General features: G+C 32.2%; 4 protein-coding genes across 12 annotated transcripts in view; 2 read left to right on the top strand and 2 right to left on the bottom strand.

Annotated features, from left to right (window-relative positions):
* Nucleotides 1-11,150, bottom strand: part of Csgalnact (Chondroitin sulfate N-acetylgalactosaminyltransferase) — a 360,415-nt gene extending 349,265 nt beyond the window's left edge. The window contains exon 1 of one of the 2 annotated variants that reach the window (XM_076401496.1): nt 10,887-11,150. The gene's annotated coding sequence lies outside the window, so the exon portion shown is untranslated. The remainder of the gene's footprint in view (nt 1-10,886) is intronic. The other variant, XM_076401498.1, reaches the window with a different exon arrangement.
* A 3,284-nt stretch (nt 11,151-14,434) lies between these two features.
* Nucleotides 14,435-15,241, top strand: LOC143194798 (uncharacterized). Its single transcript, XM_076401517.1, has 3 exons — nt 14,435-14,571; nt 14,633-14,912; nt 14,964-15,241. The coding sequence occupies exons 2-3, from the start codon at nt 14,648-14,650 to the stop codon at nt 15,197-15,199; spliced, it is 501 nt and encodes a 166-aa protein (XP_076257632.1). The 5' UTR covers nt 14,435-14,571; nt 14,633-14,647; the 3' UTR covers nt 15,200-15,241.
* A 200-nt stretch (nt 15,242-15,441) lies between these two features.
* Nucleotides 15,442-17,385, bottom strand: LOC143194796 (uncharacterized). 4 transcript variants are annotated; one of them, XR_013005382.1, is made up of 4 exons: nt 17,124-17,385; nt 16,025-17,065; nt 15,623-15,735; nt 15,442-15,550 (listed from the first exon to the last, which is right to left on the bottom strand). XR_013005382.1 is itself a non-coding variant. In XM_076401515.1 (3 exons), the coding sequence occupies exons 1-3, from the start codon at nt 17,205-17,207 to the stop codon at nt 16,289-16,291; spliced, it is 810 nt and encodes a 269-aa protein (XP_076257630.1). In that variant the 5' UTR covers nt 17,208-17,374; the 3' UTR covers nt 15,442-16,288. The 4 variants fall into 4 exon arrangements, 1 of the variants encoding a protein (XP_076257630.1); XR_013005383.1 differs by having other exon boundaries at nt 15,442-15,735; nt 16,025-16,737; nt 16,789-17,065; nt 17,124-17,370; XR_013005381.1 differs by having other exon boundaries at nt 15,442-15,735.
* Nucleotides 17,386-18,011: 626 nt separating this feature from the next.
* On the top strand, nt 18,012-25,183 carry exd (PBX homeobox extradenticle). Of its 5 annotated transcripts, none has more exons than XM_076401512.1 (6): nt 18,012-18,255; nt 18,416-18,653; nt 18,770-18,959; nt 19,015-19,184; nt 19,243-19,431; nt 24,073-24,777. In XM_076401512.1, the coding sequence occupies exons 1-6, from the start codon at nt 18,177-18,179 to the stop codon at nt 24,251-24,253; spliced, it is 1,047 nt and encodes a 348-aa protein (XP_076257627.1). In that variant the 5' UTR covers nt 18,012-18,176; the 3' UTR covers nt 24,254-24,777. The 5 variants fall into 5 exon arrangements, with proteins under 5 accessions (XP_076257627.1, XP_076257625.1, XP_076257628.1 ...); XM_076401510.1 differs by lacking the exon at nt 24,073-24,777 and adding an exon at nt 21,233-23,238 and having other exon boundaries at nt 18,017-18,255; XM_076401513.1 differs by lacking the exon at nt 24,073-24,777 and adding an exon at nt 24,879-25,183 and having other exon boundaries at nt 18,022-18,255.
* The last annotated feature ends 1 nt before the right edge of the window (nt 25,184 follows it).

Below are 25,184 nucleotides of genomic sequence, written 5' to 3'. Positions count from 1 at the left end.
TGTTTTAAGTGTTATCAGGCCTTTGAAAGTTTCAAAACAAAATGCATTATATCAAAATACTTTGTAATGTTTGGGTACCTAACATGCACAAATTGTAATTTTAGTTATTCAAATTGCATTTTAGCTTAGTTCACAATAAGTTAAAGATTTATTGCAATTACAATACTATCAAGTACTTTTTCTAAATATGTGATTAAACTATCTTTAACATAGTAAATTCTGTAAGTGTCTTGGCTTCAGAGACAACACTTGAAGTCATAGAATACTGTACATAAGTATGTATTTTTAATTATATTTTAGAGTTTCCTTTTTACCAACTAGGATTTATCTGGACTGAAGGTACTACTGAACATGGCCTCTGAACCACGGTCCTAGGCATTTAACCTACCGACTGCCGAGTGGCCAACTTGGAGCTCATTCGGTCTCAAAAAAACCTGCAATTTCTTGCCTTTTGGGCAAACACATAAACAATCACAAACATAAAATGACGGTCATGCCCCAGCAAGATTTGAACACGAGACTATCGCAACAGCAGGAGGACCGTCCCGTCACACTGACCACTGCGCCAACCAAGCTGTCAATATGTAAGTATTGTTCGAAATGTTTGAAGCTTGTGTCTACAATAACACATTCATACTAGGCTGTAAGAACTTGATAAAACTACATTGTTGAACCAACAAAATTCCATTTATCAGTAATTATTAGACTGGTGAACTATACTTTATCGAACTATTTGATGTACAAAAAACCAAATATAATATTATAGCTTCTTGATATCTAACCACCATTTTTAAGGTTTTTGTTTAATTAAATTTTTTCGTTGATTTTTGGGAGCATATGATCATTTAGTAGTGTTAGAACCCCAATTAGTTATCTTCTGTCTGGTAGGCCCTCATATATTCTAGGAATATATGCTGATTCTATGCGCACCTTTAAAACTAAACCTATCACATGACATTAAATATTATTTTCTATAATATTTGGTAACAAGAAGAAAGTTATAAGGAACTCATATAAACAGTAAACAAAACAGGTGAGTCCTAGACTAAGTCCTGAGAAATGTTATTGACAGTGTTATTTATTTTAATATTACGTTTGTGAGATACATTAGTAGACATTAATAAAGGCAACAAAAGTAGTAAATACATACATTAAAATGATTTTTAATTACCGATGTTGAAGCTATATTTACTGGTTCTCGCCTCGCAATATTTAACCTTAGTTCTCTATTTTGCATTAGCACAACAATACAGAACTTGTTTTCATCGACGCATTATAAAATTGAGGAACCGCATACCATCGATACGCATTAGAATGCATAATTAGGACTCAAAATTATAAGCATTAATAAGACTTATAACCAACCGAAATTATACAAAAATCGTCAAATGCGGCCAAAAAAAACAATAACATCATTCAGAGATTTGCAGAATTTTAACGCGCATTTAAAATTGCATCATTTCAAATCCTTTTTTTTTGCAAACATAATATATATTCTGCGTAATAATAAGTAATTTCATAGAGTTTTCGTAAAGTAGTTTTTCAAAATTAGTCCAAATTTTCATTAGGCAAGTTGAAACCATCCCAGTGTCGATATCGCACCTTATGCCTTCTGATTATTGGCGTGACCAAGACGCTAGCTTCCTCTCATATGTTGCCTAGAAACATATACTGTATGTTGATCGACCTCTTGAGGTGATTCAAACTCACCACAAAGACAGGAGAAAGAATATCGTCCCAGATCTGAGTAATTTAATTTTCTATGATACAGCCCACACAGGTACCTAATCTTAATAAAAACACTACCAGCACGTTTTACTCAGTAAAACACAGTATAAAATATTATAAAATACCAGCCATCCAAAAAATATTAAGTTCAGTAATTTTAACGTTTGTTTCTTTTCGCTGTAAATGTTTATTTCCTGCTAGGCCATAAAACTGCGGTAGTTTACAACTTAAAATAAAGCTGGTGATCTATTCACTTTTATCCAACGTAATTTTTGACGGATTTAGCCGACCGATGATTTAAGTGACGGTAATATTACCGAAAAATTATAGCATGCCATGTCAGTTTTGATTTGAAATAAACAGAGGTGGTCATTAACGATGTTATGCGTCATTCCTTGTAGTATATAACTAATTGGAAAGGCGCGATGGTGTTGAGTAACATGATAAGTAGTTCGAAAATAGTTTACAGAAGGTTTATTTGTTTGTAAGTTTCATTTAACAGAAAATTGTCGTAAAAAGGATTCTTTGTTAATAATTTTTTTTTATTCTCGTAGCTATCAACAATTTGTAACAATGGGCAATAATTCTTATATAATTTTGTTATATACTTACACGCAGAAGGTCACTTCACTTAGTAATCAAACATGATGTATAAACTTATAAACTAGAACTTAATTTAATTACTATTATATCCTAATATTATTCTTTATATTTGTTAGGAAGGATTGCAATATACGTATTAAACTAAGCACTTCACTAACATAGTGCGTCTAACTGTTTGGCGAATATATTAGGGTATATTAACACTCTTTCAGAGTACTTTACACTGATAGTTTGGAGCACACTGGTTATAGGTTTCAAGGGATCTCTGAATGACTATCTATGAGTTTATATCTTAATATACGCTGAAAGGATCTGTAACATAGTGCATTGGTTATAAACATTGAAATGTGTGAAATGTAGCAAATAAATATTAAAAGTTGAAGCCGATAAATGTAGAATTACCGCAAAGCAATATGCTAGCTCCAATGTTTTACTACTCAATTTCAATCGCAGTGGGTTATGAAGAATCCTTCAATTTTTCAAACTTTACACTGAAATATTGGTAAATAAAAGGAAGATTTCACACGTTTATTTCAAGTATCACCTTTGGAGCATGTTGAACTAACTTGTTACAAATTTTAGTAATCAGACTTAGTATCTACTACCAGTTTACAACTTAGTTAATTACAATAAGTCACGAATCCAATTTTACTCATAGAATGTTTAATATAATTTCGTAAAACGTGTGAAATCGGTTCGCAATATAAAAAAAATCTGAAAGTTATAGGTAGAGGTAAACTGACTGGTAAGCTTAATAAACAATCTCCTATAGAATTACATAAGATGAAACCTATTAATTACGTAATAGTTAATATATTTCATCTGATCAATTATCGACTTATTTAGAAATAGTAGCCATTCATAATAGTGGTTCAATACTATCTAGGAAACCAAACCCTAGAGTTGCCAGCTGCTGAATATCAAAAGTATTTAGAAAAGCCTGATATTAGCTTTCATAACAATATTTTCTTTCCTCCATAAACTGTCTTTATAAAAACTTAAAATAACAATAATGAATTTTTGAAATAATCGCCATAGAATGGTTAATTTAGCTGCTTACTCCAGACACTACTTCCTTCACCTGCACTTGTAACATAGTAAGTAAACAATGCAGTAACATAAGCTGTCTGACAAAGTTTAAGGACTTGTTCTTCTTGTTCCCTGTAAGCTTTAATACTTTCATGTGCGATACTTAAGTCCACTTTTTCAATATATAATATACAAATCAATATTACTTCAATCAACTTTAAACGGCATTGTTTGTTATTAAAGGTATAATAAATTGTTATTTTTTTTAAACGGTGAAGCTAGCTAAAGCGTTATTTTTTTAGTTGATTCTAGAATCATAACAGAGAAAGATTTATTTATTACTTTAATGATGTTTTTCCTTTAGTTCGACAAAAACCACCTAGTAAATAAACGCCTAATATTAGAGCAGCAAGTGATTAAAAAAAAACAGATAATGTTGCTTCCAAAACTAAACACTGATACTAAGATCCTGATAAAAAAATCCTTTAAATCGAAATACTTCTAATGAGTATACTTAGAATTACCAGAAATCACCAGAATATCACATAAAATAATTATTCTGTGAACGTAAAATAAACTTGTTGGGTACCAAATATTACGAAATATATGTTAAAAATAAAAAATCATCAATGTTTATTAATACAGTTTTTATTAGTTTTGCTAAACCAACAATCTTAATAAGAAGAAAATAACAAACAAACGCAACATTTTGCGACAAATTTCGTTAATCAAATTCGTGATATAATGCGATACAGGCGTGGAGGCAACCTTTCGCGACCTGCCGCTTGAAAATCGCTATTTTATAGCCTTATGTCATTAGTTAAAATACATTTTTGTTTTGTTTTTCTTTAATGAGGCACATCGTGGCTATCTTAAAAATTATGTCATTTCAATTAATTAGCTTTAATATGTATATTATTATTTGTTACATATGTTAATATATTCATATCGAATTTTGCTTCAAGTTTAAAATCATGTTAAAACTATGTCCAATAGAGGAGCTAGTATCACGAAAAAAATAGGTAAACACAGATTTTAGTTTGAAATATTTGATGGATCATTCAGTAACAACCTATTAAACTTTCAGTTTCATATTTTACGTTAGTTATATATGATATAATTGTGGATAATGATGTTAAAATGGCGAGCTTTCCCTACAATATGAAAAATATAAGTTGAATCTTAAAAACCCTGATAGCCATTTTTATATTACGCCTATAACTAAATTTTAAAGGACTTTTTTAATTTGAAGTTTTATTGTGAAAAATCGGTAAAATATATTTTGTTCAATGTATTGAACGCTGATAACATCTACTTTTTACGATCTTTCAAGATATTTTCGGATTTCATCTCGAAAGAACGACGTATCTTTTGAGGCTATGCAGGAGTAGATCTCTTTTTTGGCACCATTATAAGAAGTGAAGCGCTGCTCAGGCAGATCAGAACTCCTATGTCCGAATAAGTAGTGATCAGAAGGAGCAGGGTCTGAAGAATACGGCGGGTTTCTAATATTTTCTTAAAATTAGAAAGTTTCTAATAATATTTTAATATTTCCAAGTATGTTTTCACCGGTTTTCAAACATGTGAAAACAACAAAAAAACAACATTGCCGTGTCTTTACTCGTATTTCGGCTGATTTTTAATCATTTCAGATTAAAAAAAGTATTTCTTATGCCAGCGTCAATCTTGATGCTTCGCAATGATGATATGTCTCTAATAAACTGATCGCCTCTTCTTTCCGTTGAATAAAATATATAACCCTATTCACATAAAACAGTTACATATATATATATATATATATATATATATATATATATATATATATATATATATATATATATATATATATTTACAACATAGGTCGTCTCAGACATTGAACAGTCACTGATAAATTTCCTTTCAGACCAGGTGATATACGACTCATTTATTTGTTACAGGAAACTGCATCTATTCAACCGTGTTTTAACAACTGTTAAACCTTGATCGGGACCTTGGGGACTTTTTGGTACGACAAAGATTAAAACAAACAATAAATCGTTTAGTATTTGTTCATTAAGTTATGCTCAGGATATATAATAACTGATACATTGTAAACACGCTGTTCTGGCTGATTAATAGGCCATTACTGCGATATTTTTATGAGTTATTTTATTCCAACAATCGCTTAAACCAGAAAAGATAAAAAACGGAGAACGACGATTAATATCTCCTTATTAATAGCTGTGTTGAAAAGTGTTTTACGTGGTTAAAATGCTGGAGGTTAGAAATCGCTGGAGGTTAGAAATCGAAAACCGCCATCCCATAGCTTGAAAAAACAATATATCTAGACCTACTTTGTGATTGAAAGCCATTTAGTTTCCTAAAATTCAGATCAGGATAGCCAACAGTCTGTACTCATTCATCTGCTTAACATGCAAGATTTCCACCACAATCAAATGCTTTTTATATAATATATATTAATCCGTGGTTCTTTTACCATTTCTACAAATTTAATTGATAATAAAAATAATTAATAACTGACCATCCTTCCAGCAACATTTGAATTTGCAATTCTGTATCTATATATCCGTATAAAACTCAGTCCACTTAAACAACCTAATCGAACTGTTGAATTCGATAGTATTGATATTCCTCTAGATAAAATAACGGTGTGATTGATTTCATTATGAAGTTATTCAGTGTATCTAGACGCTAATCGTGGAAATCTAAAAATTTTATGGAACGTATTTTCGTCAATACCTATGCTGTTTGTTTTGAATAAATCTGCTGTCGAAGCCTATTAACACTTTTAGAAACGTATGGTGATGCTGCTCCATCATATCCTAATTACCAGTTTTGATTTCATTGATTCAAAAATGGTAACTATAATAGTTCAAACTTTCCAAGAACTTATCAGCTTAGTAACAGGTGAATGAAACACATGGTCTGAAAGTCCCGGGCCTAACACACAGATGGCGCTAGAGTTTTATTATATTATCCGCTATTTCAGTTAGTACTAACCCTCAAAAGAAAGGTGTTCAATTTTATGATATTCTACTCATAAGTTTGTGAGTTATTGTGCTAAGAGTGACGCTACTTTTTCTATTTTCAAAACAACGGATTAAAAACAATTTCGTGTTTTAATTTTACACAGCTTCTTGATGGTAAAAAATACCGTTCAAGTAAAGCAAAGGCTTGAAAAGTGTTATATGGACTCCGCTATATCAGAAACAATAATAAAACGTTGGTTTGTAGAACGCAGAGGACGTCCAAATGAAGTGGTAGCACTAGAAAACCTCAAAAAATCTACAAAATCGTTTTGATCAAAAAGTGAAGTTTCTAATGAGTTAACATCGTAAAGATATTAAAAGAACGTCTTGGTTTTATATTGCATGAATATTTGAGCATGAGAAAGCCTTGTTCAAATTGGATGCCGCATTTACTGACTGTTGGCCAAAAACAAGAAAGTGTTGATAAATTTGAGCAGTGTTCGGCTATATCTCAACATATTAAACCGGAATTTTTGCGTCGATGTGTGGCAATGGATGAAACATGTATCCATCACTTCACTCCGGAATCAATAGGATCGTCATCTGAGTGAATAGCAACTGGTGACTGGCCTATTTTGAGGCAAGTTGTGAAAAGGCTGGTTCTAATTTAGAAGTTTATGACAAGATTTATCTCTTAGATGCTTGCTCATTCGGTGATTAACAATTTCATTACTTTAAAAAGACATTTATTCAGACACACCAATAATGGTGCGATATATTAATCAAAACATTTTCTTTTTTTTTTCATTATTACATTCGTTTTATCAGCTTTTCCCATCTTAATGAAGAACAATGTTGGTTTCGCAGCGATTTAATCATCGATCCATTTTCTCACTTCTTCAGAATTACCATACCGTATGTTAACCAAGTCATGCCGCAAAGATCTAAACAACTGGCAATCAGAAGAAGAATACACTGGAATGGCAAAATTTCCCTTTAAAGCTGTCACAGTGTATCCTTCACAACTCTTACATCGTGTGCCTCAGCGTTGTCATATAAGAGGGTATCTTTGCGCCTGTTGCTCGCCATTGCAGATAATTTTACAACAATATTAATAGTTACTCATACTAAATTACTCTTTCGGATCCCATTATATGCAAAGATTGGTTCTTCGGTGTAAATATAGACAGCACTTCTGGAGCAACCCATGACTTTTTAGGCTTGGCACTGTCATAATGTTCTTCATAGTAGTCCCCGCTTTGTAAAAACTACGTATGGTAACCATTTTTCTCCTCTTAAATGTTTCCTATTACATAAAAAAGTCTGAAGTTAGTTAATTCATCAATTACTAAGCTTTCTGAAACTTTTTTTGAGAGTTGAATATGTCTTACAGTTCAACTTTTTTGGATCTCCAAGCAGGTTCTTGTCATTTCCACATCATCACATCAAAATTACCACTTCTAATTCGTTGAAACCAAACCATTTAACCAGTTTTAAAAACATTTAGAACATAAGTTTCTAAATGTGTTTGAAGCACTCCGGATGCAGAATTTGAGCTTTCCATGATTAGCCATTAGATCAACATATGAAAGAGTGTTGTAAGAAAGAAATGTCCTGATTTAGTAAAAAAGGACTTTTCAAGGAATCAGGATTTTGGTCTGATTCCGATATCAATTTTATTTTCGTTATAAGATTTGTTACAGAAGCATTCAAATATTTTTGGGGGGGAGGAGATTGAAGCCCCTTAGCCCCTTAGCCCCTTATATTCATCAAACAACCTTCATGTTTTTCAAAAGTCCCATCTCAAATTATTTAATTTACTTATAAGCTTCTATCTATGAAATCACTGTTCACCTTCTTAGTTGCAAAAGCGATTTTTATTGGTTTATATTTCCTCGATTATTTTAGCGAAGACATGTACGATGATATTTTAGACTTTTTTAAACTTTTAAGTCGTTTATGTTTAAAATGATTTGAACGATAATCCAAAGTGAACCAGGCGGGATTGCCGCTTCTTTTAGACAATTGCTAGGACTATTATTACCAGATGTCTTAATATGTCCAAGAGACATTAGAACTTCATTAAAGTTATTTTATGAAGACGCGACGCTCAGAGTCACTACCTTTTTTTTTATTCTGTTGGTTTTACTGCATTTGGTGCCGCCCAATCTGAGTTTCATCAAATGATAAGTTCGTTCACAGAATATGCCAGTTTTCTTATTTTAATTCTATTCCCTTTATTATTTTCTTTTATTTTGTTATTTATTACGACCTTTTCCATTACTCTTAAATTACTCTAAATTATAGATAATAGTTGGTTGCAACAGTAAAGTATAAATTACACCTATTTGTGGTAGATATAAAATGGCCAAAGTATTTGTTATATAGTTATGATTTATTTATAACTTGAAATAAAAATAAAAGCCACCAAAAGTAACTCCTGCTGCCTCTTGGTGGCAGCATATCTAAGGCATCCGCGTTTGCTTTTTTCCATCATACGCATTGAACATTCGCCATAGTCGGAGCTAGAAAAGTGAGTAAAGTAAGTGCCCAACAGCAAGAGTGTTGCTTATTTTTTCATATGAGATTTTGGCATCACCCTAGCGAGGCGTACTAATCCTAATGGCAAAGTATCTTCTTCCATTGTTCTCACTACACATTCATTTTTGTGAGTGTCACAAACACATAACATACTTTAACTCATCATGTTTATCATTGCTCTCAATTATTACTACTATCTGTTATCTGTTATGATTGTTCGCACTGTTACTAACTAGTGTTGGGAACTATCGACTGAAATCGACTATCGACTGTTTAGTAATTGACTACTGTTTACTATCGACTGTTTCAGTTGCTATTTTTGGTTCGACTGATTTTACTACTTTTTACCAATGACAGTTCTGTCGACTGTTTCAGTCGACTGTTTTCAGTCGCCATTTTCGGCCCGACTAATTTTGTTACTATTTACTATCTGTTTCAGTCGTGTGCTTTTAGTTACTAGTTTTGGTTCTACCAGTTTCATTCGACTGATCTTTAATGTTCTGGCTCTGTCGTCGTAGCCGCGACCTTGACAAAAATGTACTCAATTTATGCTTAGCACTTAGATTTATATGTAATATATAGAGTTTTATGATTTTTTGGTAGTTTGCTTGTAAATAATAATATATTGCTTATTAATATAGCAGAAGTTTGGAACGCTATTTTTCAAGATTGTTAATGTAATAGGGTAAAAGAATTAAAATTGGAAATGATAAATAGCAAAATACTTCTGATATTTCCATTCGTTCGATAATAAATAAAGCATTTGCTTTATGTTAAAAAGCTCCAGTATTTATTGTGCGATCATTTTTAATTATGTGATGAATTAGTTTTTTTCTATGATAAGCTATATGTTTAATTTTAATTTAATATTTATGGTTATTGTACATGTGGAGTCTTTAGGTTTTGTTTAAGTTATATTGTATTGTCTATATTTATTATAGTATATTAGTTGAAAATAGCAATTAACATATTAAAATACAAAAAAAACATTTGTGTGGTATTATTCCATTCCATAGAAAAAGTCCATTCCTTTTTACAGATTCATAGAACATTCAAATATAAAAAGTAATTCTACTTCGTTTAAAGTGAAATAATTGCATTGCATTGTTAATAGTCCACAGTAATTATTTTTTCTTTTCTTTTTTAAAGTTACGTGAAGGTAGTACGTGAAGGAACATGTGCATCTTCGTATCGGTTATACTACCGTTGTAAAACATAAGCACATATAATATTAACTGCTCCAAGCAATTATCTCCGCACTTTCTTCTCTCACAATTTATACACAAAAGGGTTCGTACATCTTCGTCTGACATCACGAATTGAAAAAAACAAGTTCACACTTATCATTGAAAATTGATTGCTCAAGTACGTTTTCATTTCGTTTTCAGAACTGTCATCTGACCACCTCGACATCAAGGTCTCGTACGTTTACAATTTGCTTTATTTATTATGTTATTCATTTAATGTAGATAATTTAAATATATTTTTTTATTTTATGTCCTGTGCTTAAATGTAACCACATATTAGTAAAATTGGTGCACAACATGTATTGGTCTACTGTTGCTATATAAAATATAAAATTATATACTATAGAGTATATATAAAACAATAATATAATATAAAATTTCACAGAAACTTCTTAAATATCAAATATAAAAGAACAAGCTTATTGTCTATTATATAAAATTAAAGTGTGTAATCAAACGTTATGTTTGTAATCAACGTATATGATAAACGTATATATAAACGTATGTAATCAATATGATTACACATAAATAGATACATTTCATGGAAAAAACTTCAATCAGTCCTTGGAAATACCTCAAATATCTGCAGTAAGAAACACAGATCTATCATCGAGGTAGAGGTATCTATCATCAAAACAAATGGATAGATTTTCCAATTTTCCATTTTTTTTATCATCAGACGAAGTAACAATATTGAAAATTATTCAGGAACTATTTTATCGCAGCAGTGGGACAAAACAAACAAAACGAATAAATATTAACCACTTACTTAATAAAATCAAGAAGGTATTCGGCCGCTGGCTGTCCAACAACACCCAGTCAAAGTCTTTCATCTTTCACCACGCTCTTCGAAGGGCATTAAACCGATTTGTCATATATGTTGAACCGCGAGAACGTCAATGGAAGAAAATGCAAGGAAATAATCGACGACGATTTCGTGCTAATACGAAAGAAAGCGATGCCGATTGAATAGGGATGGTGTAAAGGGCGCTCGGCGTCGCGACGCTAACCATCCGGACGTCGCGCAACGACTAAACGGGCGTCGAGAACGTCGCGGTATGTTGGCAATCGTCGGATTCGCAGACTTTGCGCAAAAATTCCGACGAGCCGTGTAAGAAGGATAGAAAAATACGAGACGCAGTCAATTAGACAGTCGTATTGGTGATTCCGCAAACGATTAGGATCTTTTAAGACCGTTGGCAGCCTCCGATAACAAAAACAACCGTAGCAAAAACGAACTTTCAACAGAATCACACGTTGTTTACAAATTTAAAAACCCAGTTTTTCTATCAGGCGATTTTTTTGTTTTACTTGTGACTCGTACCCGATTTTATAGTTCCGAGACATTACAATATACTTTTAATTACACAATCAGATAATATAACATTTAATTTACCATATATAAATCAAAAGTTTACCACCAATTTTTGATGTACAAATATTAAAATAAATCTAAACTAATCTGTAGAAACACATATAATATCCGTAATGAATTACAAATTCAATCGAAAATAATATTTCAATTAATATTTCAGATCAAAATGTAGTAATTTCCTATATACACGAAAAATTAATACACAATCATAACAGGTCAATTGAAGAGTCTCCGGCCTACCATAGTAAAACACATTTGTTTGGCAAAATTAGTTTTTTTTATTCAACATAATTCCCTTCAAGGGTGATACAGTGTTTATAACGACCCTCCAACTTTTCGATACCATATTTGCAGTACGATTTGTCCTTTGCTTCAAAATAGGCCTCAGTTTCTGCGATCACTTCTTCATTCGATGAACATTTCTTCCCAAAGAGCATTCTTTTGAGATCTGATAACAGGAAAGAGTCGCTAGTGGCCAGATCTGGGGAATACGGTGGATAAGGAAGTAATACGAAGACCAATTCATGAATTTTTACCATCGTTTTCCCTGACTTGGGACACATGCATTGTCTTGGTGAAGCAGCACTTTCTTTTGATCAAATGCGGCCGTTTTTCGGCGATTTCGTCCTTCAAACGGCCCAATAACGCTATATAATAGTCGCTGTCGATGGTCCTTCCTTTTTCAAGGTAGTCAATGAAAATTATTCGATGCGCATCCCAAAATACAGTCGCCATAACCGCCTAACCTAGTCTAAATTTGTGGCGTCACGTCGCAATATTGCCGTATCAATTCTGAATTTTAGTTCAGTTTGGCTTTGACATAAAATAAAATTCAAATCTAAATAAAATAATTAAACAAAACACTGTTATATTATCTAATACTGTATACATATATTATTTAAGGACTTAAAACTAAAATTAAGTACACAGTTTTAATAGTTTGTAGGTCAGGGTAGTATTTGGTTATATTACAGTGTAGTGTTTCCTTGTAAAGACATTTTGATATTGCTGTATTTCTCCTCAGTTTGTTTTCTTAATACGTTTATACAACTTTCTTGATAAAACTAGATATAATCACTGCATTGTCATATGACATATTCAGAAAGTTTCATTCAAGTAAATAACTAAGCTATTAATTTCCAATCTATCTAACATTTGTTTACAATTTTATTTGTCAATTTCTTCTTGTGTGTCTCATCGAGTTCATCCAAACCGAAGATGTTATTAACTATTCCTGTTTCCAGCATGAAGTACAATATATCTGCAATGAATTTTTAATAAATGTTATGACTAGTAAAACCTAATCAATTGTTATTCCAGCGTTTACCTTTTCCCATCAACTTTTGTTGTCATAACACTAATTTTATTATCATCTTGCCGAGAGTGACCAGTGGGTATATCGGCCCCATTATGAAATATCCATGTCTCATCTAAATACATACATTATCTTCCTTCATTTTATTATATGCTTTTAAAAATTGTATTATTTTAAAAGTAATATCCGGAAGCTCCATTAGACCTCCTCGATTCTTTTCAGATTGACAAATTCCTTTCAAATAATTGTATTAAATGTTTCTATTGAAAAACTACACTATTATAGTAAAACTAATCCATTTTTACTTAAAGATTTAAACTGCAGTAATTAAACAGCTACAACAGTTTGTATGTTGTTTTATTATATTTATATTGACATAAAAATATATACATATTCGAACGCATCAGACTTCATTCTGTGTCTTTTAACTAGAGTAATGCTAATTGGTAAAATGAGAAAGAAAACAGATCCGAGTTTAAAAGGGATTTTTGGTATTTACAAACTGAATTTGGTAATGCGATTATGTGATTGTTTTATTGGATGACCTATAAAACAGAACATTTAAGGAATGAACATTCAAAGAAGAAATGTTAATTGAAATCCTACTACCCAATTATAAAAGTCAAAAAACAATTCGTTTTAACCGTTTTATTGCCTTTATTTCATGAAAATAATATTAAAGTGTATAATATTGAACATTACTGTTACATTCAATAGTATTTTACGACCTTTGATAATAGTGGTTATGATATTAAACAACAGAAATTTTATGTTATTGTACATACCCAAAAGTAATAAATAATGTAAAAACATAGTTTTTGTTCCCTGTTTCTTTTTTTATTTTTACTATTGTGTAACCTCCTCTAATCCTTTTTTTCCTGCTTTGAACATTATCTGCTGGCCGTGCAACTGGATTTAGAGCGAAATATGTAGCAACGATTACAGCTAATTTTCCAACAAGCCCATGAAATTTTTAATATATATTTTTGCATTATTTATATGGCCGCATCTGTAGTACGCTCGTTAGCGCCGCCTGTTGCCATTTTAGATGGTAAATTCGAGGCTTCTGCCGGTACATAAACCGGACATTACATTTTTTAAACTCAGTTTTGATTGGTTTTTACTGCTTTAAAACTGACAACACATATTAAACCATTTAAAATATATTAAGCATTGTTAGTGGCGATTTAAATTATGACAATATGGTGAATGAGTTTTTATCCAATGAAAATAATAATTTGAATATATAAAATCAAATAGAGTAATTTGGCGTGTTAGATCATAGAGTCCAAAATTTTATTTACTTTACTTATATAACCAGGCTATGTAAAACAATTAGTACTACAATTAATTGACAGTAACGCGACTAATTAGATAGAATAAAGTAACATATTTTCAAAATTCTCTGTTATATTTTCAAATCATATCAAAGTATAGTTCAATAAAAGAAAAACTAAGCAATAATTATAATTGTAATATTTTTAAATGTGAAATATATTTTTTAGACAAATATTATTTATTGTTATTACTTTATTTGTATTCATATTCACCAATTATTAAATATAATAAATATTCTGTAGTTAAAGACATTATAATACAGAATGTTACAGAATTAACAACATAACCTAGAATTTTCTAGATTATTTTATCACAATTTTCTGGGTTATAATACTTATTTTATAAACATCTTCAATATCCAAAATAAGGTTATAACACTAATATTGAAGTGTTGTGGTTAGAGTAGTTAAACATTAGAAAGTTAAGGTTAGCAGATCTATATATAGAGAAAATATATATTCATCATTTTCTGATTTTTATTTTGTAGCTTTTTTTATTAAGCATGGCCGAAAGTTGCTCAGGATTTATACCCACTAGGGCATCTTTATTGAAGAACAGTGATGCAAATAACTACCAGGATATTTCTTATATTAGTTATAAATCAAAGAAGAAAAAGGCTGCAAAACAAGAAGAATCAGATACAGATGAGAACATACAAAAAAGTTTCGATGTCCGAAAAATGAAACATGAAATTGTGAAATTTAGCATTGAGGGATTCGATAAAGAGAAAAAAGAAGAAGTTAAAAGGAATTTGGCAATCAAATTAGGTAAGTTTGTTCCTGTTCATGTTAATAAATCTGCAATAATTTGAATTGTAGGTGCGAAACCACCAAGAAATAAACGCAAGAACTATAAACAACTTTTAATTGAGAAAAAACGAGAAAAGAAAAAGCTAGAGGCACAACAGAAATTCCAACAGCTAGGAAAAAATGCTATAGGTAAATCTCTTGCGAAAGGAAAGAGTTATGACCGCAAAAGGAGAAAAGATGGAATTCTAGATGTCTATGGGAAAGTGACTAAGGAGCTTAAACAATTAAAAAATAAAAAAAGGTGATTGCGAAAATTAGAGTAAATAAAATAAATTATATAAAGAAAATCTTATTAATACCCTTATTTCCTATAAGATTAATTTTAAATAGATAACAAAAACTACTATTAATTAGTGATAATTAATCTTTATTAAATAGACTTATAACAATAATTCAGTATATAAAATATTTAATAATTTTTTCCTTCACTCCATTTTTGTTTCCCATAATTATAAGATAATATAGGTTACAAAAAAAAACTATCAAATTAATACTAATTAAACTTTATTATTAAATTACACTTATCAATCATTCAGTATATAAAATATATAAGCCTAAAAAATGGGGCCCCATTCATTCGTGGCTTAAAGCTGAAACTCAAGAAACAGAATCTTATTAAATAGGTCTATCTTACAAAAACTTAAATCAAATATTCATAGGATATATACCATACTAAAGATTTGCGTATCAGTCTTAAAAAAATCAAATATAAGCCGTCCACAATAAAGATCTTTTCCAGTACTATTCCGGTACCTTTCCATTTTTTTATGTTATTATTGTTCTAAAATTAAGAAAATTTTAAGGAAATAATAGAAATAAATAAAAATATATTTCAGGATTTTAAACTCTGATATATTTTTTTTATTTTTCAGCACCAACATATTCAATGTATAACATTAAAAAATAATGTCTAACATAGACAAAAATACTTTTTTTATAAAAGCACAAAAAACTTTTTATAAAAAAAACATTTGACAGTTACAGCAACTTTCAAATTTTTAAAAAAGTTAATAATCAGAGTAAATTTCCCAAAATCTAAACAGACAAGGGAAAAACTGAATATACCACACCTGATTATACACCTGAAGAATTTTTTTAATGGAATATCGCATCAATATTACATTTCACATTTTATTCCTGATACATCAACTTTCCCCTCTCACATACCTAAAAAGGTTAATGTTTCCTATATAAAAAAATGGGTTAAAGATCTTTTAATCAACTGATACTTCAATATGATCAGAACTTTTTATATTTGGTTTACAAAACATTTCCCAAATATTAGTTCATTATTTTCATTTCCTCCAGAAATGTATTCACTCATTCTGGTATATTCATGTAGTTTTCCATGTCTTTGCACTGTCACTACATGTGGGACAAAATTCTAGGGACACTTTATTTTTAGAAACATGTAGACATACCCCCACATCGTCAGTATTAGAAACATTTTCTGATTTAATCAAAGAATTATTTTGTTCTGGAACTATTGTTGTAGTTTCCAGAGCTTTGTCATCAATAAAGTTTAACAATTCATCACTGTCCATTTCTAAAGGTAAATCCATGTCCAACAATAGCCCTTCATTCTTTAGTTCTTCAAATCCTGGACTGCTATAATAAGAATAGTTTGATTCTGGAGTGGGATAGTTCTCATAGGATGATTCTTGTTCTTGCCAAGGATGTCTCTTGGTTTCTACCTCCTTAACAACTTTTGAGGAAGACTTATTGGTGACGGAATCCACTTCAGGCACCACTTGCTTATTCACAGGGCTTTTAGCAGGACCACCTGAATTATCATCTGGTAAACTTTTCTCCAAAGAACAAGTAACATTTAAACCTGTATTCACATTAATCGTACGAATCAACTTTCTAATATCTTCACTATTTGCAATAACACTTTGCAAATATTTCACTTGCTTCTGAAACTCATTGATAGTGTTTGATTGATTTGCCACCAAATCACTCAACTTTTTATTTTCACTTTTTAAACCAGCCACTTGATCTTCCAAATTTGTGATGTACATTTTCTTCTTTAGTCTGTTCTCTCTAGCCATGAGAGCATTCTTTGTAAAACACTTAGGAACCCTAGTTGGTTTCCTCGTGGAATTTCTCTTCTGTAAATAACAAATATTAGCAAGATACTTTTTAACATTAAAAAATTAACAGAAATACCTGTTTATCTGGATGATAATCCATGTCGCATGTTTCATCATCAGTCGTGCTTTCGGACACGTACCTCGTTCTTGTGGACACCATATCGATTTTACAGAAAATATATACGCAAGAATCTGTTGAAACTTGCTTAAAAGTTAGTTACTATTGTTATAGCACCTTATCAGTTATGAAAAATGTCACAACTTTTCTGAATAATAAGTTTTCTCGGTAATAACACGCACTATAGGACAACACAGAAAGTATAAACCAAGTTGAAGTTGGCTGGTAAAATGATGTTATAGCTAACTTCATTCTTTTTATAGACGCTTTCACTTCTATACGAAATATCGAGAACGCCGCTGTGATTGGTCAAGACAACGCCGGAATAACCTTGAAAGCAAATAACGTGATCTCACCTCTCATAATGTTTACATCCTTTTTTATTGGAATTGTCAACTTGTTTATGTTTATTTTCGAATTTCCTAGAATTCCAACAGTGACCCCAATGTTTGTAAACAAAAACTCTTGGCAATTATTAATCATTCTATATACACCCATATGATAAATTATATAATTTTTATGAATCAAAAATCTAAATGTCAATATTCAATATAAAATATATTCATGAAAACTTGTAGCAGTTACTTGATTTTACAAATTTCAAGCACATATGGCCTAAGTGCCGTATGAATTAAATTATGAAATATAACATTATACTACGAAAATAATAATACCCAAAATAAATGTTATTTATTAAAAGAGCCCAGGAGTACCCACTCGTAAGTAATGTGCGCAATATAATGCGTCTGTCAACCAGCTCTCTTCTGTCTTCCTCTTTTCCCAAAACACGGGCACATTAACTCTATACATATTTATCTCTATCTCTCTCCTTAATAAGCTATTGATTGCGTTACTTGACAGTTGTACAGAGAAGCTCTTTTGACAGCTACTATCGTTCCTAAAAAAGTTGTTATGCTTGGGGCTCTTTGTTTATTCCTAAATTCCTAAATTAAATTCGGTCCCAAGATTCGGTTATAAATCAAAAACCCGTTATTCGCGTAGGATAAAGTAATGGATGATCCTGGTCGTATGATGAGCCATACAGGCGCTGGTCTAATGCCTCCTCAGCCGTACGGGATGACCCCACAAGGTAAGAATATAAAAAATACAATTTTCAGATATAGAATTGTAGTAATATGCTCTAATTTATAATATTTATACGTTGAGATGAACTGAGTGGGTAAAACTGATGCATGCATGAACAATAAACAGTATTTGAATATATCTAAATTAATCCAATGTTGTACCAGGTGACACGCCTTCTGGGGGAGAAAATGAGCCTAGAAAACAGGATATTGGAGAAATATTACAGCAGATAATGAATATAACTGATCAAAGCCTTGACGAAGCACAAGCACGAAAGCACACTTTAAACTGCCACAGGATGAAACCAGCTTTGTTTTCTGTTCTTTGTGAAATTAAAGAAAAAACTGTTTTATCCCTTAGGAACACCCAAGAGGAGGAACCTCCAGATCCCCAACTCATGAGGTAATTCAAGACAATGTTTCTGCATTAAACACCTAATATAATATTGATCAATATACAGCAAAATTTTGTGTTTGGTCTGTAAAATGAAGGAATCAGTGAAAATGCTAATGTTGTAGGTTGGATAACATGCTAATTGCGGAGGGAGTAGCTGGTCCTGAAAAAGGTGGAGGTGCAGGTGCAGCTGCTTCAGGATCAGCAGCAGCTCAGGCAGGCCAACCTGATAATGCAATAGAACACTCAGATTATAGGGCTAAATTATCACAAATTAGGCAAATTTACCATCAAGAACTGGAGAAATATGAACAAGTAATCAGTAGCATCCATAACACTATAATAATAGATACATTGATAAATTTTTCAGGCTTGTAATGAATTCACAACTCATGTAATGAACCTATTGAGGGAGCAATCCAGAACAAGACCCATTACACCAAAAGAAATAGAAAGAATGGTTCAAATTATTCACAAAAAATTCAGCTCTATTCAAATGCAACTAAAACAATCCACATGTGAAGCCGTGATGATACTAAGGTAAAGCTAAGAAATTAATTTTACATAGGGACTGTTTCTTATTATTGTTATTTCACAGATCACGATTCTTAGATGCCAGAAGAAAAAGGAGAAACTTTAGCAAACAGGCATCTGAAATTCTTAATGAATATTTTTACTCCCATTTGAGTAATCCATACCCCAGTGAGGAAGCTAAGGAAGAACTAGCAAGAAAATGTGGCATCACAGTCAGTCAAGTGTCCAATTGGTTTGGCAACAAGCGAATCAGGTGAGGCTCTTTTGTTTCATTATACTATATGTGCATATTGGTTTTTGGGATATAAAAGACAAATTTTATTTGCTAGTTTAGGCTTTAGGGGGGTAACTGAAAATATGAATATAAATTGAAGATATATGATATAAATATGATATTGTAAAAGTTGGTGATTGAGCAAAATATTTCAACTATACTGGATTTATGAGTATTTACTGGAAAAAATGTCCAAAACAGACATTGGTAAAGACATTCAAAAAGAAATCAAAAAGCTGCAACTTATAAAATCAAAACCATCATTTATTAAGAAATTTATAGTATGATAATTGAAATACAATTATTTCATTATTTATTTGATAAATTTTTGTGATGTACAATGTGCAAATATATTTAGTAATATTTTAATTGTCAGTTCTCATGAATATAACTTGTTGTAAACAGTGCAGAATATTCTTCACAAAATATATCTCTCTATGGCAACAAAGGTACCATATAATTTTTGTCAGGCGTCAAAGCTTGATCTGTTAATTATCAAAATATTTAAATTATATAAAAATTTTTGGCTGTTCGGTGATCTATATTTTACTCATTGAAACAATTTAATGTTACTTTAATTTGTTTTTCTAATGTATTTACCAGATGAGATTTATCATGTGACATTTGTAAATAGATATATTTTTTAAATATACTTAAAACAGTCCTCAATATATAAATGGTAATTTGACTTTCGTTAACCACCTTTTATTGTTCTTTGATTCTTTAAATTTTCCTAATTTTATACTTTCATAATATTGCGTAAATATTCCACATTTTTTACGTGAAATTTTATCTTTTTGTTGACGTCATGCTGTCAAATAATGGTTAATTTTGAAAATCATCTTATCTAATTAAATTCATGGTCAAATAATGGAATTATGTTTCTGTAAATAAATATATTTTTGATGCATTATTTTTGATGCTTAGTGGGTTTGATGCCACAATGTATTCGACCTGCTTACTGGCGTGATTGGCTTAGTTTTTGTGATCGGATTTTATCCTCTTGCCTCACATATGGACAAATGTAAATTGACCTAACTTAACCTTAACTACCTTAACTACCAAGCCGATTTTGATAAATTTTAACTACATTCTTTAGCAATATTTATATTGATGTTTTATTTACCCAGAAATATTTCCTTAATTGTATGTAGTACATCATGATTGAATATTCTGACTATATTTTTATTGGTATACATATTGATTTTATGTAATTGCACTGTTTGATTAATAATTCAATAGTTGCTATCAATCGTCGGTTTCTTGCGTGATCATGAGTCTGTTTTGAGCAACCCCTATATGTGTGCCTATTGTCGTTTGTGTTTAATACATGCTATAGGTATGTTAATGGCATAATATTAGAGAGGGTATTACCAGGAGCGTGAAACAATGACGGATGAAGGTCTGATGTTAAATAATTAGTAAAGAACCCAGTGTTAAGGCAGATAGAATCCTGGAATATTTTCTTTGATAGGTACAAGAGGAACACAGGTAGGTCTCAGTGTAGACAATTCGAACTCTCTAACACAAACTCTTTTTGAAACTGCATTATTTGTCACGTTATCGTTACACGTTGCATACGATGGTATATGGTAAACAGGCCAACTGATGTTGATGTTTCCGTTTTTTCTCTCTCTCTCACTCTCGCTCTGTCTCAGTGTGTGCGAATTTTACGGCAATCCCGATCCGATTGTCGTAAAATCGATGTGCCCTTATCAAAATTCGACACCGACAAAAAGAAAAGAGTTGAACCATTAGACATTTCGAATTTTCTCTCTAGGTACAAAAAGAACATAGGCAAGGCACAGGAGGAGGCCAATCTGTACGCCGCCAAGAAAGCCGCCGGCGCGTCACCGTACAGCGGCACTCCCACCCCCATGATGTCACCGGCCCCGCCCCAAGACTCCATGGGTTACTCGATGGGCTCGGCGTACGATCAGGGTTCGGCTTATGACGCGAGTAGCTGCGGTTACGATCCGATGCACGGCCAGGAACTATCGCCCTAAGAGCATATCCGATGAACACCGCAGTCATTACTGGAAAATACAAAGGAATTCACGCGTTCAAGCCTCATCGACTGCCGCAGTTCGGTCTTCGTCGCGGCAGATCGTTTGTGCCAAAACGACCGTGCGTTAGCGACTAACGTTGCATATCAACCTTCGCCCCCTCGCCGACTCGTCTCTGGTCCTTTTCAACCCTTTTTCGCGAGTTCCTTCGTATTTAAACACAGTTGAATCCATGTTTTCTGTTTTCAATATTTGTATAAGCTTCCAGCGCTGGGTTACCCCCGTTCTTGCCCTTTAAACTATAAGAATGAAACGATGCAATATAATACATATACATATATATAATATATTTTTGTTTTCTCTATAATCGAGAAGTAACCCAGCTCGATATTTAAGTATACTTGAACTTTGTATACCATTACATAGTATACTACTATTCTCTAATGATAGTTAAGTTGATTAAAGGTGGAGGTTTGTTAAAAATAAAGATGCCGAACCGCACCGCCAGGGGGAGCAGGGGGCGACCGGTGCATTTATTTTTATCGGATCTCTGATAATGTGCATTATTTAGTGAATTGTCTAGCATATAACGAACAGATTTTTTTCTTATTTTGTATCTGAAAGAATCGAAGCTATAATAGACTTTTATACAGTATTTTGCAAATTTATATATATATTATGTGTTGTTATTTAATTTTCTTCTTTCTGCCAATTGTGTTATATGTCGAACGCGTCCCCCCTAAGAAAAACCTATATGGATGATGTTCTAAGACTTGTTTTTTTTTAATTGCTGTGTTCGAGATTTTGATTCTTTCTCTTTGAATTCGTGGAGATTAACGCCGACGTGCTGAGCGTGGGGATGAGTTTCCGCCAGACTGAGGGGTGGTGCCTCGTGGTCAGCGAGTATTCTCCATGTTTCGACAACGAACGATGGCTTCATCATCAGCGTTCTTTTCTCGCGTCGGTCTACATATGACACGGCGTAAATGAAACAATTAATCTGTAGTATTTATATCAATTTTGACCTATCGGTTTTGATAATCTGGCTCGTGACTTAGTTTAATATTTGAAAATCTATTATTAACTTTCTACAGGAATAGGAATTTCATTGGAGTACAATGTAGAGTTATGTTTACTTGATCCATATTAAGAGCAAAGGGGTCATGTAAAGTAAAATCAATCCGAATTTGTAACATTAAATGGAACAAGGTTTTTAATTTTAATTTTTTGGATAGGTTTTTTAATATGATTTTGTAGTTGGCTAGCTGTCTAGCTATCTCCAATTGTGAATGAATTCGATGTTGAAAAATATGACCCGCCTAACTTATAAATATATCGACAATGATAACTCATTGAAAAATTGTTTTGTTTCTGGAAACCCCTAATATTTTTACATGTATCTATAGTTCAATTAATTCGTAACCAATAATGCATTTATGAATGTTGGTCCGTATGAATTATCAAGTAAATCATCTCTCTTTGACGCCCTTTCATGTTCTATCACTGAGTGTTGTAAGATCGCTTATGTCATTTTTGTTATGACAGAACAAATATTTGTGAAAAGTGGGCGGAAACTCATTCTCACGCCCCAAACGAAGTAGGTTGTTCTGGAGAGAGCAACGGTTATTGTTATAACTATATCGACAACACTTAGCCAGCAGCTTTAACTTTAGTTTTACTAGAACCTAGACATAGAAGGAAAAATTTATTATTTTTTATGTAAATGTTTTTTGTGAATGTGATTGGATCAATAAATTATCAATAAAATGGCCTACATTTACTGGGTGTTTTTATTTATCGATGGGTCTCGCTTAGTTGCTGTACTCGGTTTTTTCTCTTCTTATCTGTCAAACACATTTGCGCCTGAGTTATATGACAAGCATCGACAAAAATTGTTTTAGATATTTAGAATTTTCTCTCTAGGTACAAGAAAAACACGGGTCGAGCTCAGGAGGAGGCCAATCTGTATGCTGCCAAGAAAGCCGCCGGGATGTCCCCGTATAGTGACACGCCCTCCTTTATGTCGTCACGCGCCCCGCCCCAGGATTCGATTGGCTCGTCCTACGACGCGAGCAATTCCGGTTACGAGTCAATTTACGACTAGGACACGCCCTTCTATTTTTGTTTTGTTTTTAACGCAGCCAAGACGATATACAAGGGAATTTATTTTTAAAGACTTGTTAAAAATTGGTTCCTTTGTATCCAGGTGCAATACTCCTACCGTCTCTGGCGTCAGCGTTGATCCAGATCCTGCTTTTTGTATTAAGTGTACCACAATTGTATACCACTCACTACTATAGTTAGGTTCGAATAAAAACAAAGGAAATTTTCTGAATACATCCGATAATGTGCATTATCTAGAAAATTAGATATAAGTTGAGAATATCATTTTATTTTTATTGTATCGACGTATTGTTAGCTGTGTTTTAATGGTGACCTTGAAACAGAACGTCGGACGTTATTAATATTTTTATGTAAGTGTTTTGGGATCAGTTTCTGTATACGAAATAAATGGCCTACATTTATTTGAAGTTTTTTTTCTCGATGATATCGGGTGAAATTTTTATTAATCAGAAATAGTCGGCCAACTAGATATTTGGAATTTTCTCTCTAGGTACAAGAGAAACACGGGGAAGGCACAGGAGGAAGCCAATCTGTATGCTGCCAAGAAAGCCGCTGGGATGTCCCCGTACAGCGACACGCCCTCCTATATGTCGTCACGGGCCCCGCCCCAGGATTCTATTGGCTCAACGTACGACGCGAACAGTTCCGGTTACGATTCATTTTATGATTAGGGCGTGGCTTATACTAGCATAGAATACCAATAAATCACCGGTAATATGTGGATTAATCTCGTATTCTATCTATGCAATATAGTCTGTCTGCTAGAGACTAGCGTCTCTAACATTTCGTTAAGTATACCTCAACTTTGTATACCGTTCTTTAATAGTAGTTAGGTTAAAATGGAATATTTCTAATTAAAAAAAAATGAAATGCCCATAAATATCAGCTGGTGTATTCATATATTTTTTTTAATTAGATTTCCGATAATGTGCATTATCTAGTAAATTAGTTACAAATGTCATCTTAGTTTTAAGAAGTATTTTTATGTAGTAACGTACCTTGGACAATACCGATGACTTTTGTTTTCTTAATGTGTTATCGTTGAGGCGTTGAGGTTTCACATCGACGTCGATAATTCAACAAAACCATGTTTTTAATTTTAGTTTCCTCTTACTACTACGACAAATGTGCAAATCCCTAATGTAAGTTCATTTATTTGGGTATGTGAAAGAGAAAAATAAACGACCTACGTTAATTTGATTTTTTTTGTTCCTCTTTTGTGCTCGTAACGGCACCAGTTTTACATTTTGACAATAACCAGAAATAGTTGTTAGATATTTCAAATTTTCTCTCTAGGTACAAAAGAAACATGGGAAAGACGATGCAAAAGAAGCCCGACCTGAAATCTCCTGGCATGTCTGCGCGTGAAGACACGCCGACCTTTCAAGCTCCGCCTCTGGATTCTATTGGTTCGTCGTACGACGCGAACAGTTCTGGTTACGACTCCTTTTATGATTAGGGCGTGACTATTTTACTGATTTTGTCGGGACAACTGTGTTAATTTGAGGATTGTGCTTGAATAAAAATACATGGTTTTATTAGTAATGAATGAATTTAATTTATATCTGCTGTATATATTTAAATAAACGGTTTTTATCTATG

Source organism: Rhynchophorus ferrugineus, unplaced genomic scaffold, assembly GCF_030347505.1.
Source record: "Rhynchophorus ferrugineus isolate W39M unplaced genomic scaffold, kcgeb_rfMv2 rfM4, whole genome shotgun sequence".
Classification (NCBI taxonomy): domain Eukaryota; kingdom Metazoa; phylum Arthropoda; class Insecta; order Coleoptera; family Curculionidae; genus Rhynchophorus; species Rhynchophorus ferrugineus.
The sequence above is the reverse complement of the archived record's forward strand: the minus strand, read 5'-3'. Positions and strand labels throughout refer to the sequence as shown.

Coding starts and splice junctions, on each gene's coding strand:
- LOC143194796 (XM_076401515.1), bottom strand. CDS start 17,207: ATGGTGTCCACAAGAACGAGGTACGTGTCCGAAAGCACGACTGATGAT. Junction 17,066..17,123: donor ATTATCATCCAGATAAACAG/GTATTTCTGTTA, acceptor TGTTATTTACAG/AAGAGAAATTCCACGAGGAA. Junction 16,738..16,788: donor TACGATTAATGTGAATACAG/GTTTAAATGTTA, acceptor ATGATAATTCAG/GTGGTCCTGCTAAAAGCCCT.
- exd (XM_076401510.1), top strand. CDS start 18,177: ATGGATGATCCTGGTCGTATGATGAGCCATACAGGCGCTGGTCTAATG. Junction 18,654..18,769: donor CCAGATCCCCAACTCATGAG/GTAATTCAAGAC, acceptor CTAATGTTGTAG/GTTGGATAACATGCTAATTG. Junction 18,960..19,014: donor AACTGGAGAAATATGAACAA/GTAATCAGTAGC, acceptor TAAATTTTTCAG/GCTTGTAATGAATTCACAAC.
- LOC143194798 (XM_076401517.1), top strand. CDS start 14,648: ATGGCCGAAAGTTGCTCAGGATTTATACCCACTAGGGCATCTTTATTG. Junction 14,913..14,963: donor GAATTTGGCAATCAAATTAG/GTAAGTTTGTTC, acceptor TTTGAATTGTAG/GTGCGAAACCACCAAGAAAT.